Below are 15,579 nucleotides of genomic sequence, written 5' to 3'. Positions count from 1 at the left end.
TATTATGTTCAAGTAACTCATTTGTTGATAAAACAACTGCGTCATGATTTATTAATGACAATAACATGAAAATTAGTTAATTAGGAACCATATTATGGACGTAAGTAGTTATCAAAGAGTGGTAGCACTAGCGAACACTATGTCTCGGTTTATCGGTTAAATAAAATTGATCAAGGAAACCTTTTTCAAAGTCCCATTTTCAGCAAAAACAATTATGTATGTATTACTTTTTAATCAATACATTTTATGTTCCATCACAAGACTAATGAAAATTATTTTTTTGCCTTCTTATGATATTCTTGTAAAGTAAGTAAATGCAGACTGCAGAAGCTATTTTTTAATTCAGAAATCCTTTTCTATCATCGAGCTGCCTGCTGCTGTTTTAATTTAGTCAACTTTAAATAGGTATAGGACAGGCTCAGAATACAGAACAACCGTATTCTGAGAGGACAGGTAATCCTTACCTAAAATCCGATCACGCGCTACGTGGTTTTTCGTTATAAACAGCTGCGCTGCGCTCTAATAATAACATGTAATTATTTGTTATTTTTAGAAAATCTCATTTTAAGTGAATTAGTTATTGTAATTATTATAAGTTCTTACAAGAAAAAAAAGTTTAAACCTAAATTGCCTGTTCGTTTAGGCATGTCGTGTCGCATCAGAAATTACACAGAAAATAATATTTGTTAAGATCTTACTAATTAGAGTAGGTACCTAACCTAGGTAAGTAGTCTTTGCAGTCTAATGTGTCAAGTATTGCGTCCCCTTGAAAAATCTTTATCGAGGATAATACAGTGTAGATAGGTATTAACTTCTCCTACCTTTTATTAAGAGCAAAGTAACAGATCAGCACATTATTTGTAGAAATTTTAAGCTTGCATATACTTTACTGTCTTATCTATTTAGATCTTATCTTAGATAAAATATAACTTAATTTTGGGAAACTTACGGCAGACTTAAGTATTTACAATGGGCTGGCATGGCAGAATTCTAATTTTTGTACGGGAAGCGAAAAGAGGATGGGTTTTGTTTCTCAATTTTCAGAATTCGTTTTTCGCGGTAATTAGAGTGAATTTTGAGGGAATAGTATTATAGCTTTCAAGCCTAGAGCGTGCTAGAGCCATAGAAAAACAATGAACGCAAAAGTGGCGCACGTCAACAGTCCTAAGTTTGCCCTCCCTCGGATTGATACAGTCCTATCAACTTAAGCTGAGAATTGCATTTGTGTGAGTGATCGCCAAAAGTACCGTTAGTAAAACACATACAAATAAAATTAATGTTTTATTAAAAGGAAGTCTATAAAACACTTGCTACCAATTGGGCCGATGTAACGACACTTGACACATCCTTTTAAATAAATAAATAAATAAAAACAGGTCCTCGCTCAGCATATGCCAAGGCACGAAGTACCTCGACGCTGATATTCTGCGTGCACCGTTTATACAGGGTGTGAGGTAAATGGGTATATGAGCCGACACTAGCCCATGTTAACATGGGCATATAAATGGTATGGTGAAGTCAGAAAATTGATATCTTCATTTTAATTATTTTAATTTTCATACAAATCGGATTTTATAAAATTTATTTTGTATGACAATTAAAAAAATTAAAATGATGATAAAATTTATTACGGGCTAATTTGATATTTTCATAAATTAACGAAAAAATATTATTATAGGTAACCTGGTTTAAATAAATTAAATGAAACCATCAATCGAGCTAGTAGGATTTATTTTATTATTCATCAATAATAAAATTCAGAACTTGAATATTCAACTGCAATGTCTGCTAAGAACGCTTCAAACTCGGTACTTCTTTCCCAATTCCATAAAATTCAACACTTAAAAAGTGACAAAAAACTTTAAAATAGGTAGTGGAAACAAACCACAGCTAATTTTCATAGTTGACTGTACTATACGATAAACATGTCAGTCAATTTGACAACCTTTGTCGGAAACATTATTCAATGAAAATATTGTCCGAACCCTTAGTATTTCTCTTCGACAAATACTTTAACACATTGTGAACCACTTTTCTTTCACGACTATAAAAAGATTTTAGCAATTTATTCACAAAATCAATTGCGCACATTTAAAATAAAGTTTGTTTACACTATGACAGCAATAAACTGACATGCAAGGTGACATTATAATGAAGTTTTCAGTTACTGTTGCCATTAAAAGAAATTAGTACCATTAGTTTTCCGCAACATGGCGAGGGTTTTTATGTTCCTGGTCAGGCTATAGCTAGGGTACTGCGTTAGTGGTGGCAGTTCAATAATGGAACGAATTTTTCAACAGTGAGAGCACTAAGCAGTGCTCACAGTGTATTTCGGACAATGTCTTATGTATCTGTCATTAACGTCAAGCTGTCTGTCACACAGTCTGACAACTGACAGCAGCACCAGAAAAAATGTCAGTCAGTCGATTTTTGCTTATGGGAGGCAGTCATGTGTTGTTAGTAAACGCTATCGCAAGCTAAAATTCGCTTTTGGAAATTAATTTCTCATTACAAATCACATAAAAATACTATCAACTGTTTTAATTGAAACGGCATGTTGCTATTAAGTTAAAGCATTGTAATTTACAAAGAAGTGCACTTACATCGGTCGTGATGGGTCGTTTCCTGACACCGGATAAATTGGCCGGGTTCGAAAAATACAAGGTATTTAATGCTAGATTCATTAATTTGTCTGTATGTAACGTTAAATATTAGACTTTCGGAATGCCACAGCAGAGCACTGATTTTACCTCTATTCAAGAATATGTAACTTGAAAAATAATGTACTGCCGTAAAAAAAACTATTACACCATGTAACCCATAAAACTTTACACCGCCCTTTGTGTTTCAGTATAATTCCATCGATACTAGTGTGCTCAGTAACTATGTTATGCACCCATTTTGGAATTGGTGTGTTCAGGTGAGTCATGGAAATATGAGTTACTTATTGATTTTAGTAAAATTTGAAGTGATAAAAAAATAAAAAACACAGTTGGATTACTTAGATCAGTCAGTTATCTGTAACCTTGGATTTCCCCTAACCATAGTTTACCTGCAAGCTACTAAATTAATTCTACCAGTAGTTTTATGATAGTTTATGCTTGTGTGGTTTAGGTAAACTTCAGCAACATATAGGTATTTTGTGAAAGTCCAATAGAACTTAGAAAAAGTATAATGTATTTTATTAACAAATTGCAGTTTTGTCCGGTGTGGGTGGCACCAAACCTGCTAACATTTGCTGGGTTCCTACTGACCGTTTTTAACTTCCTCCTATTCTCGTACTACGACTATGGGTTTCACGCCCTTACTGAAGAGAATGTCACTAACGATCACATTCCTTCGTGGGTGTGGGCTGTGTCCGCTGTGAACTTATTCGTGGCATATACTCTAGGTAAGATTATTTTATACTTACTAGATAATTATACCAATAAGATTTAATCAGATAAAAAATTTGGAAAACAATAATTACCTAAAAACTAAAATATTTTCTCTATTATAGTTTAATATTATCAACTTCAGTCTCCCTTTTTTAATAGATAATACATATAACAGTATTAATTGTGTTGGTAGTTAAATCTGTAACTGTTTACAACTCGTGTTGATTTCTACTATTTAACCAAATAGCTAAAAATAAACTGGGCATAAGTGAACACAAAGATGCAACTTACTTTGTTTACTATATTGCTTAGAATTAGATTATGTTGGCAGATTATGAAGCTAACTAATGCTACTCAAGGTTTACTCATTATCCAATTAAGTATCTTACATGTGCACAGCTGTTATTGATCTTCATGCATGTATCTTAACTACATATAAATTGTATGTACATTTTCCTTTTTAATTTGAACTAGCGGCCGCCCGCNACGAAGTTCGCCGGGTCAGCTAGTATCTAATAATTTTATTTATACCTAGCACAAAGTTCACTTGGAAGTTCATTTGATCATTTAATTCTAACTTAGTAAATAACTGTTGGCCCTAACATACCTACTCAGAGGGCAAAAGGGGGATTTTTTATGACTATCTTTTGTTTTAAAAGTATTTATTCTTATTATTATGCAGTGCACCAGACAATGGTTTTTAGTGGAACTCTAAGATCAAGGGAAAAACTGTGCAAGGTTGACCTCTATCTCCACCCCATTTCCTAAACAAGGCAACTTCGAAAGAAAAACATCAATTTCCAGTTATTTAGGTTTAGGTACTGAAATGCTAAATAATTTATTATTATACATTACACAAAGCCACAAAGTATTTTGTGACTAAATAATCCGTCTGTCTTTTACCTATTAGTTTTAATTTTCGTTGTATTGTATGACACCGCAGTTAAGTAACTTTTAACACGATCCGTCTTCTATCGTGTGTGTCGGTTATAAGAACTAAGGTCATGGCATGTAAGAATTACTTAATGACCGCCCTTAGCCTTAACAGGCGTCTGACAATAGTTCAATCGACGGAACAACTTAACGTGCCTTCGAAATTATGTAAATTTTTTTGTGCTGTTGTTAAAACCAAACTCAGTACGTTGCGTACTACCGCTATTTATAATATTATTATCATAAATAAGATAGGTCATCTTATCGTCGAATGTTGCTTTATAATTCTGCGTAAGTAGTCGTATTATTATTTTGATTAACTAGCTAATGCCCGCAGCTTTGCCAGTGTAGATTTCGATCTGTCACAGAAATATTACCGCGCCCGTTTCTGTTAAAAATCTGGGATAAAAACTATCCTACCTGTTTTTCTTGGGTCTAAATTCTCAATCCATTTACCCCATAAAAATCGGTTTAATGGTTAACGAGTACCTAAGTATGTCGAACTGCTGACATACAGGATGTGCGCAATCGTAACATCTTCGTAAAATATTAAACAACAATATTTTTTGCACTTGTATAGGAGACACAGTTATGTTTTTGTGTACAACGAGTATGCAGTTACGAGTGTCGCTAGTATGTAATCATGATACATAATTACAATCCAATATACAAACAAATAATATAGATGTAATTGAGCCGGAGTCTGTTCTGTTACTCAGATTGTTCAAATAACTGCCCTTTGTTATCTAATGTTAACGTCTTACTTTGATAATACCAAGGCGTTACGAAATCGTATCCTATTTAGATATTGTTTGGTTATTAAAATAGCTATACAATTATAAACTTATTCATAAATGAATCGGCATTAAGTTTTAAGATTGTGCCACGTGATTGCACTTATGGGTGGCGACGTGATCTCTATCGCCTTATAATGTTATCTTTCTTAATTATTTATTTTAAAATAAACTAACGTACCTATATTGCAGCTATAGTAGACGTATTATGCAATATTATAGTTATTATGATTATCATATTATAGTTAGTTATAATTTCTAAAAATATTTTTTTCGGTACAAAGGATATTGAGTTCAACTATTAACAAAGGTTAGATAATAATAAATGTATATCAAATCAAATCAAATCAAATCAAATTTGTTTATTTGTGGAACATAGGTAAATAACATATTACAGGTGTTAAAAATTAAGTCGGTATCACTATGTTTGGCCCAAGGTCGGCGTACAAATTTACATAACATCATTGAGTCTTATTAGGTTAGTAGAAATTAAATAAAATAAAAAGTAAGTTAGTAATGTCCAATCAGTAACAATTTCATAAACATTTAAACATAAAAAAAGGTCAAGAATCTTACAATTTGTCAGTTAAAAACTCTGTCAATGTATAGTAGGCTTTGCTTAATAATAAGGATAGCAGCTGCTTGCGAAATATCTGAATATTTGTGTCTTTTAGTGTCTGTGGTAATTTATTGTAAATTTTTGGAGCCATACTAAAGAAGCTTTTTTGTTTTAAAGCAGTTTTTGAGACAGGTGCACTTAAAATGTGACCATGACGTCTACTCTTTTTCAATTGCCCAAAGGATATTGTGGGAAACAAGTGTGGATTTCTCTTAACAAACATTGCAGTTTCAAAAATGTAGAGGGATGGTACTGTCAATATTTTTAGTTCTATAAAATGTGGTAGGCAGCTGTCCATTCTTTTTAGAGTTTTTATAGCTCTCACACATTTCTTTTGGGCTCTAAAGACTTGTAATATGTTTGTGGAGTTGCCCCAAAAAACTATTCCATAACGTAGAATAGAAGCGACGTATCCATTGTAGGCTGTAAGAACTGTCGCCAAATCAGCTACTTTACATAGAGATTTTAGTGCATACACAAACTTGTTTATGCGGGTGCACAGATTGTTAGTATGAGTTATCCATTTAATTTGATAATCTATATTTAAGCCAAGAAACATTGTTGTTGAGACTGGTTCTATAATTACGTTTTTATATCGAATAGTAATGTTTGGTATTTGAGTGTACTGTCGGAAATGAATTATTTTAGTTTTATCTATATTAATGTTTAAGTTATTTGAGTCAAGCCATTTAATTATGTCAGTTAGCGCTATTGTAATTTCATTCTCATATGTCATTTTGTTTTTACATTTTATTATAATTGTACTGTCATCAGCAAACAATGTCATAGGATGTTCGATATTAGCTGGTAAATCATTTATATAAATTATGAATAGAAGAGGGCCTAGTATTGTTCCCTGGGGAACACCGTACNGGCGTTACAAAATCGTATCCTATTTAGATATTGTTTGGTTATTAAAATAGCTATACAATTATAAACTTATTCGTAAATGAATCGGCATTAAGTTTTAAGATTGTGCCACGTGATTGCACCTATGGGTGGCGACGTGATCTCTATCGCCTTATTATGTTATCTTTCTTAATTATTTATTTTAAAATAAACTAACGTACCTATATTGCAGCTATAGTAGACGTATTATGCAATATCATATTATAGTTATTATTTCTAAAAATATTTTTTTCGGTGCAAAGGATATTGAGTTCAACTGATAACAAAGGTTAGATAATAATAAATTTATAGATTGTTATGAGTAATTTTCCACCGTCAGCTATCGTTTGGAGCGAGAGACGCTCTTCCTGTGCAAAGTTATTATTTATATGTATAGATTTTTTATATGTAGAAATTGCACGCTTATTAAATGCCAAAAGCTTCGAAATATCCAAACATTTGGGCCAAGCGAAGGATAGACTAATTGGGTGCTTTTGTTCGTTCGTCCGAGTCGATAGAAAAAATGGTAGAGTCGTCGTAGAAATAGCTATATCCAAATGCATGCTAGTTACTAATTGAAATTTTATTAAGTAGTAAAATACCCAAACTGAGTGATGTAGTAAACCGTCATACTAAACCTTGAACTTGCCTGTAATACGAAAATTGCTTGTATGTAAATGTAACACGTACAGTCAGCGTCAAATAGTTAGTGACACCTAAAGTGGCCAAAAAGTTGACAACACAACCTTATTCCAATATAACAAAGACGTGTTGTGAACTTTTTGGCTACTGTGTCTCGAACTATTGTCTGTAAAAATAAGTTATTTAATATTACCTATTTTGTACGTGCGTGTATTTAAACAAATTCAAATGGAATCATCATAACTGAATGTGTTTTCTAGACGGCATCGACGGCAAGCAAGCCCGCAGGACAGGCACTAGCGGGCCGCTGGGCGAGCTCTTTGACCACGGCCTCGACTCGTACTCGTCCGTGCTCATACCCACTTGTTTGTACAGCATATTTGGAAGGTAAACATTGCTGAATCAATTCACATACAGTTCATAGTCTGTTGTACTAACAACTTCTCATTTAGCAGTCAGTATAATGCTAAGAGCATCCAGGTTGTATAAAAAAGTACAGACAAAATAATTCTCTTATAAGTACCTTATAATTTGCCTTGGCTTGATCGAATCCAAATAAATTCCGAAACAAGGAATCATTTATTTCTTTTTGGAATAAACCAGAATTAAAATGGAAACAAATCACTAATGCTCTTAATTTTTAAATAGCGGATATTGTAACCTTGATTCGCTCTTATTATGATTTACTAGCTGACCCGGCGAACTTTGTTCCGCCTTAATGGCAATAAATAAGCAGACTTTTTTTTTATTTTGAACGGTATAAAAAGTATCCTATGTCCTTCTCCTGGCTCTAAACTACCTCCCTGACAATTTTCAGCTAAATCGGTTCAGCCGTTCTTGAGTTATAAGCGAAGTAACTAACACGACTTTCTTTTATATATATAGATAGATATAAAAATATCATTGATTAAATCTAAATTGAATCCAATTTAATATGTTATGGGCCTTATTGTGTCCCACTAGAATCAACCCCAGAAGCTTCAAGTTAGATAATCCAACTATTTACAAACTGAACCGAGGAGAAATGCTATAAAATTTGGCTTTAAAATAAACTAGGTAACTTACGTTAATCTTAACTAGGTTTTTAAGCAGATTGTAAGATTTTTTGGTGATTTAATCTAAAACACGTGTATAACTTGAGGAAAAATAATTATAATTTTTGGCATGGGATTTTTGATATAATCACAGCTGGTTTTTTATGGCGTCACTGATTTGTTACCTATTTGTTATTTGGTTTTCCTTCCTGTTATTTGTTTGTAATAAAGAAAGTTTTTATCGTTTATGTTACAGAGATGAGTTAAGCCCACTCCGGTTTTTTTTTGTGATATGGAACATATTCATAAACTTTTATCTCACGCACTGGGAGAAATACAACACTGGGGTGATGTTCCTGCCTTGGGGATATGACTTCACCATGATTGTAAGTACTATTACAGCTATCATTTAATTACTCTTTGACTTGATGACGTTAGGAATTACGCCTATTTCCAGAGTTACGGTATTGCAGCGGGATCACAAATTGATGATAATTTGTGACGCAACAAATAACGATAAATTGTACTAGATCTCGTATAGATACAGAACTATTATCTTCCAAAACGTCAAAGATACGTATACGGAGCACTATAATCCCATTGGGCTGTGTTGGATTGGCAGGCGTTTGACTGAAGTTTGACTTTATCATTAATCACGCCATACCATCATATAATATTATCATATTAGGAAAACGTAATTCTGCGTCGTGCACGGCTCCCTCATTTGGGTACTTCACACCAATAAATCGATTCAATACATAACTTCTTTAAAAAATATAAAAAAATCACACTCCTAAAAACGTTAGTTTTTATTTGATTGTAAAATTATAATTGAGTTCGCGAACCTGATGACATCATAGCCCCCATTGCCTTTCAAAATTTATGGGAAAATCGCGTTTTGACAGCTCATAAAAAGTTTGTCAATTATCTACGATTCCCCCTATAATAACCAAGATCTGGCCAAAAAAAGAACAAAAGAAGAAGGATGTCCACTATCCTATTATGAAACGTCAATCTGTTTATTCTCAGGGGTCGTGCTGCCTGCTGCTAACGACATCTGTCATCGGGCCTAAGGCGTGGCACGTGTCGCTGCCGGGAGGACTCAGCCCTGGGATCGTGTTCGAGTTCGTGCTTTACTTCTCCGCCATGATCACCAGCCAGACCGTCATCCTGTGGAATATTTACAAGTAAGTACGAAAATAGTCCTTATTATGGTTCTTATTGCTCCAAATTCTGGCCAGCTAGCAGCGTTGACGTGAGCTACAGCTTTGTTCAAATAGTCCTTATTATGGTTCTTATTGCTGCAACTTCTAGCCAGCCAGCATCTACGGCTTTTTGTGGAACATTTACAAGTTAAGTCACGAAAATAGTCCTTTTTATCGTTCTTATTACTCCAATTTCTAGCCAGCCAGCAACATTGACAGCTCCGACCCAGTACGGGCAGTGCTGGTGCTGTACTGGCCTGTATCGCCCATGAGCGAGTTACAGCTTGTGGGAAAATCACATGTTTTTCTTAATGCTACAATTTCTCTCCAGCCAACTTCTGCAGCATTTTTTGGAATATTGTTTCTGCTGCTGCAACTCTTGGTCATCTAGGATCTACAGTTTATCCGCCAATTATCCCCTAAGTCCTTGTCTCACCAGTAAAGGTGAAAGTTAAATAGTCATTTGATCTGTAACGAAATTATCAGAAGAAAATAAAAGGTGCTGCAAGTTACTCGCAAAAAAGAGTCAGGTACTAGGTACCTGTTTCATCAGATCAGATAAGAGACAATCAAAGTTCTCAGATAAGTAATACATAATACTCTATGAAAGGTGATAACAGTCACTCCTGTGTTTATCTAATCATTTTTTCAACATCACACCATTAGTATCTATGCAAAAAATTACTGGAGTTTGTACTTGTTGAGGTTTTTATGCATTAACCTTTTTGCATATTACAACAATACCTTCATGAATATTTGTTAAAATGTTGTTAGCTACCTACCGACCAAAGTAAAGTGAGAGTATGTATTTAATTTTTTTAAATAACTGCATGCCTACCTATATCATCATGTAAACACACTGTTCAAAAACGAACACACTACGAAATAACATACAACAAAATATTTTTTTATCATGGACACTTCGCACCTCTATCGATTCGACCTTCCGAGTATCCGAGTCCGATTTAATTCGTTTCAGCCAAATGACGTCCACTGTTGGACAAAGGCCAAGGATTTCCATAACGACCGGTCCTGCGTTGCCCGTATCCAGGATCTTCCCGCGACCTTCACCAGATCGTCGGTCCACCCAGGGCCTGCCCACACTACGTCTTCCGACTCGTGGTCGTTACTCTAGAAGTTTTCTACCCCAGCCCCGCCCACCGCCACTTCATTTTAGCAGTCTGTGAGCAGTGCCTGGGCCTGGGCTATGTCGGTGAGCAGTGGCGGCGTAGCATGGTTCGGCACCCACCGCCATAAGTCCTAGGCACCCCCAGGATTTTGGGGATACCTACCGATTCGAAGACTAAAAGACAATCCCCCACCCCCCCCGTACCGCGTACCGCAGGCTTGTCATTGCCATGCAGATGCGCCACTGAGTACTAATCTGCGCGACCCCCTGATGTTTGGCACCCGGGGCGGACCGCCCCCCCCTTACGCCGCTTCTGTCGGTCAGTTTGGGTTTTCCTGCGGATCTCTTCATTTCTGATTCAATAAATTGTGCAATAAAAATTGTATTATAATACTTCTGCATCAGGTCGTACCGCGACGGCACGGGCAAGATGCGTCCGTTCTCGGAGGCGGTGCGGCCGCTGGTGCCGGTGCTGCTGTTCTTCGCGCTCAGCAGCGCGTGGGCGCTGTACTCGCCCACCGACATCATCAACCGCGGCCCCAGGCTGTTCTATCTACTCACCGGAACTATATTCTCGAATATCAACGTAAGTAATGCTATGGCAGCGTTTGTTTTATTGATGTTTTCTGTTATAGATTTAAATTATTCCCATTGTAAAAGAGTGGGTTTTGTTTAGACCAATTTTTTTGTGTTCAAGGTACAAGGTAAAAGGAAATTTTTTGGTGGTAAACACATAAAAAATAATTCTTTAAGAAGTAATTTCATTAGTCTTACCCTTACTTACTAAAAATAAGATTATAAGAAAAACATATTTTTCCGAGGCACACCATCTAATGACCACGGTACACCGATTGCGGAACACTGGTTTAGACTATTCTAAATCTTATGATATCTCACTTATAGATGATTTATGACTCTAGCTGCTCGAAAACTCTGCCTTAAGATCTATGTATGTTATTGATGAGAGGCGATTTTTAGGAATTCGGACTGCTTCGTTTTGTCAGCGTCCAGTGTAGATTTCAAAATTCGTCACCCTTCTGTTTGCAGTGCCGTCTGATCGTGTCCCAGATGAGCGACACGCGATGCGAGCTGTTCAACGGGCTGCTGGTCCCGTACGCGCTGGTGCTGGCGCTGGTGCTGTGCGTGCAGGTGTCGCCCATGAGCGAGCTGCTGCTGCTGGCGGCGCTGTGCGCGGGCTGCTCCGCCGCGCACGTGTACTACGGCTCCCGCGTGGTGAGTACGGGCCGGTGCTGTGCGTCAGGTGTCGCCCATGAGCGAGCTGCTGCTGCTGGCGGCGCTGTGCGCGGGCTGCTCCGCCGCGCACGTGTACTACGGCTCCCGCGTGGTGAGTACGGGCCGGTGCTGTGCGTCAGGTGTCGCCCATGAGCGAGCTGCTGCTGCTGGCGGCGCTGTGCGCGGGCTGCTCCGCCGCGCACGTGTACTACGGCTCCCGCGTGGTGAGTACGGGCCGGTGCTGTGCGTCAGGTGTCGCCCATGAGCGAGCTGCTGCTGCTGGCGGCGCTGTGCGCGGGCTGCTCCGCCGCGCACGTGTACTACGGCTCCCGCGTGGTGAGTACGGGCCGGTGCTGTGCGTCAGGTGTCGCCCATGAGCGAGCTGCTGCTGCTGGCGGCGCTGTGCGCGGGCTGCTCCGCCGCGCACGTGTACTACGGCTCCCGCGTGGTGAGTACGGGCCGGTGCTGTGCGTCAGGTGTCGCCCATGAGCGAGCTGCTGCTGCTGGCGGCGCTGTGCGCGGGCTGCTCCGCCGCGCACGTGTACTACGGCTCCCGCGTGGTGAGTACGGGCCGGTGCTGTGCGTCAGGTGTCGCCCATGAGCGAGCTGCTGCTGCTGGCGGCGCTGTGCGCGGGCTGCTCCGCCGCGCACGTGTACTACGGCTCCCGCGTGGTGAGTACGGGCCGGTGCTGTGCGTCAGGTGTCGCCCATGAGCGAGCTGCTGCTGCTGGCGGCGCTGTGCGCGGGCTGCTCCGCCGCGCACGTGTACTACGGCTCCCGCGTGGTGAGTACGGGCCGGTGCTGTGCGTCAGGTGTCGCCCATGAGCGAGCTGCTGCTGCTGGCGGCGCTGTGCGCGGGCTGCTCCGCCGCGCACTTGTACTACGGCTCCCGCGTGGCGAGTACGGGCCGGTGCTGTGCGTCAGGTGTCGACCAAACCAACGTGTGCAGGGGGCGTAGTGTGAGTTTAAGGCGAACGCATTCTATATCGACTGCGTTAAAAAAAATATTATGAAGATCTTAGTTCTTAAAAGTTTCCGCTAGGGGCGCTGTACAATCCGTCATATATTTAATGACACTTTTTTACGCAGTTGAAATCGAATGTGTTTGACGTAAAGCGTAAACTCATACTACGCTCCCAGATCGCCATCGCCGACGCGATCATAGGCCAATGACAGGTCACGCGTCCTGTCATTGGTCACCCGTTCTGTCATTGGTCTTTGATCGCGTCCCGCGTCGGCAATGCCGAACTGCATTCTGCACACGTTGGTTTGGTTGAAGCTTTAGCGACCCCGCCCACTAGGCAGCCTGGCTGCGGCAGCCAGTCGAACGTATAACAGTGTATGGGAGCCCGCGCACTATGCAGCCAAGAGTGTTCATATTCCGGATTGGCTGCACCTAGTGCGCGGGAGACTTTATTGGATACCTAAGCAATCTATGTATAGTTTTACCTATTAAAACTCCTGAGATTTAAGCTCGTAGCAGACTTATCAACTCGGAAAGGGATCAACACTGTATCGCCTTTCGCGAGCTGTCATCGCCTTTCGCGCACTGTCTAACGCGAGGCGAGGCGGTTTACGTTACGGTGCGGATAAGTATGCGTTACAGTACGGTATGGAGTTTCATACAAAGAATACTGACCGCCTCGAGTTTATACGGTTACGATCCCTTTCCGGATTGATTAGTGTGCTACGTCCTTTATACGTATTCAGCATATCAGAATGAACATTTTTGTTGTTAAATAGCACTACGTGACAGCTGTATAAAATGATCCAGTGTTAGCTTGCGCCGCCGTCAAACAAAAAATTGTGCATAAAAATTTCAATACATAGTTGTTAAAAATTGTTTTTATTTTTTTGCAGGTACAAGAGATGTGCGATCATTTCAACATACAGTGTTTCCATATAAAGCCAAAGGTAACATAAGTATCGTAGATTGTATGATGTTATTTAGAACTCTCTTATTCTTATAACTTGTACTGTGTATTGACTTTCTCCATTTTATCCCTACTTCGGTAGCCACATATACCTCAGATTTATTTTAATTTAGGTAATTTATTGTTAACGTGGTTTTGGCGGTGAGGGTATGAATCTCATTCATAATATATTTTAAGGGTATGTGTGCGATAGAGTTAATCAATATTTTTTATTGGCAGCTGTATAAGCTAATTAATTAGTCAAAAACGCTGCTATCATTCGAGTGGACCTCGACGTAGCTGAATGTATTCAATATATTCTTAAAGATTACAGATCTACAATTATATTTGCTCATTTAATTTTAATGTTTAATAAGGTTCGGTTAGGTAATACTTCTTCCAAATATTATTTTGTAACTAAATAGGAGTAGGTTTAATATAAATCAAAAACTGCCGTATCTAACGAGTTTTGTGGATTTTATACATTTATTTATGTTTATTTACACAACTGATTTGTTATTATTTATTTTTAATTTAGTTAAATGAATTTTAAATCTTGTAAATTGGTAGTAGTTGCCCTTTAGCAGGCTAATACCCAAATTATGCGTGATATACTATACCATATCTACAACTCTAAAATTTCCAGTGGTTAGAATAATAAGATTATTTCCTATTTTATAAAACTGGTGTTACTAGTAAAACTAGTCATGTTTTTTAATATTATTGCCATTTTTGCCATAAGTAATTGATATTAAATATCTGAAACCAAATGTAATGTTATAATATTATGACAAACAATTTTAGTCAATTTCTATTCAAAATCTGTATTTTGGTAGATTGTTGATATTTTATACAATTTTGATCTAACATACTATGACAGTTATTTACTATTTGTATATTTCTCATCAATATTGTATACTGTATATTTTGGAATAACTCTTTTGTCTGATTTGATAGTAATATAATTTTAAATAATTAAGTGACCAGTAATATTTTGAAATATTTGTTGTTTGTGATTTACCTTAGTAACGGTTATGGGCCTGTTTCACCTTCCAAAATTACAACTCGAATATGTTACAAAATTGGTTTGAAAACAAATAGGTGTCACGTACAAATCATGCTAAAATGAAAACACGCTTATCTTCGCAGCGTCCTTATTTCAAAGCAGGGATGTTTCCGCACACATTTTCCTATTGACTCCAAACTAAATACAAAACATTAAGCAATGTGAAGAATATGAAATATTTGTACAGTATTTAATAGTTGTACTGGTATTGCTTTCCACTATCACTACAAAAATTAACTTGGCCTAAATCTGTCATAGTCTATCGAAGTTAAAGAACTATCGTAATTATTAGTTGAATTGCCGCATTTCCCCGTAGTGAAACAGGCCTCGTTATTGGTAGATCACCTTTGTACTAAGCTACCTAAAGTCAGTTTTTCTCTTAGGTGGCGGATAGAGTGAAGTAAAGAATATTTAAATCTTCAAAAGTTACGGAACTAAATTCCCGATTTGACATTTCTGTAAAAAAAATAGAATTTATGTGTACTTACTTTTATTTCTTCAAAAATAAGCGTAATTGAAACTTCATGTGCCAGCCACCACAAGAAAAACTGATATAATACTATAACTGTTGTCTGTACTGTAATACAGGGGGACTTTTAAATCATTGGCATCCTTTTAAACTACTCTACTCCACTCATGGTAAATAGTACATTTCCTGAATATGACACAAATCCAATGAGTTTTTTGTCTTAATTTTACTATTTATTTGTATTAGTGTGATCTTATAAAGAGTTTAAAACGATTGT

At 37.7% G+C, this 15,579-nt stretch overlaps 1 protein-coding gene across 3 annotated transcripts; it reads left to right on the top strand.

Moving 5' to 3' along the window:
• Window positions 1-2,421: 2,421 nt before the first annotated feature.
• On the top strand, window positions 2,422-14,983 carry LOC114354177 (ethanolaminephosphotransferase 1). Of its 3 annotated transcripts, XR_003655993.1 has the most exons (10): window positions 2,422-2,664; window positions 2,852-2,920; window positions 3,199-3,391; window positions 7,514-7,640; window positions 8,544-8,673; window positions 9,317-9,474; window positions 11,027-11,207; window positions 11,669-11,770; window positions 11,883-12,638; window positions 13,715-14,983. XR_003655993.1 is itself a non-coding variant. In XM_028306438.1 (9 exons), the coding sequence occupies exons 1-9, from the start codon at window positions 2,614-2,616 to the stop codon at window positions 13,775-13,777; spliced, it is 1,158 nt and encodes a 385-aa protein (XP_028162239.1). In that variant the 5' UTR covers window positions 2,422-2,613; the 3' UTR covers window positions 13,778-14,983. The 3 variants fall into 3 exon arrangements, 2 of the variants coding, with proteins under 2 accessions (XP_028162239.1, XP_028162238.1); XM_028306438.1 differs by lacking the exon at window positions 11,883-12,638 and having other exon boundaries at window positions 11,669-11,854; XM_028306437.1 differs by lacking the exon at window positions 13,715-14,983 and having other exon boundaries at window positions 2,614-2,664; window positions 11,669-12,102.
• The last annotated feature ends 596 nt before the right edge of the window (window positions 14,984-15,579 follow it).

This window comes from Ostrinia furnacalis, unplaced genomic scaffold, assembly GCF_004193835.3.
Source record: "Ostrinia furnacalis isolate ACB-3 unplaced genomic scaffold, ASM419383v2 OfSCF1955, whole genome shotgun sequence".
In the NCBI taxonomy this organism is placed as follows: domain Eukaryota; kingdom Metazoa; phylum Arthropoda; class Insecta; order Lepidoptera; family Crambidae; genus Ostrinia; species Ostrinia furnacalis.
This window is presented reverse-complemented; position numbering and strand designations above follow the sequence as displayed.

Excerpts from the sequence above, each read along its gene's own strand:
- LOC114354177 (XM_028306437.1), top strand. The coding sequence starts at position 2,614 with ATGGGTCGTTTCCTGACACCGGATAAATTGGCCGGGTTCGAAAAATAC. Across the intron at positions 9,475-11,026 it reads ATCCTGTGGAATATTTACAA|GTCGTACCGCGACGGCACGG; the intron begins GTAAGTACGAAA and ends CTTCTGCATCAG. Across the intron at positions 11,208-11,668 it reads CTATATTCTCGAATATCAAC|TGCCGTCTGATCGTGTCCCA; the intron begins GTAAGTAATGCT and ends TTCTGTTTGCAG.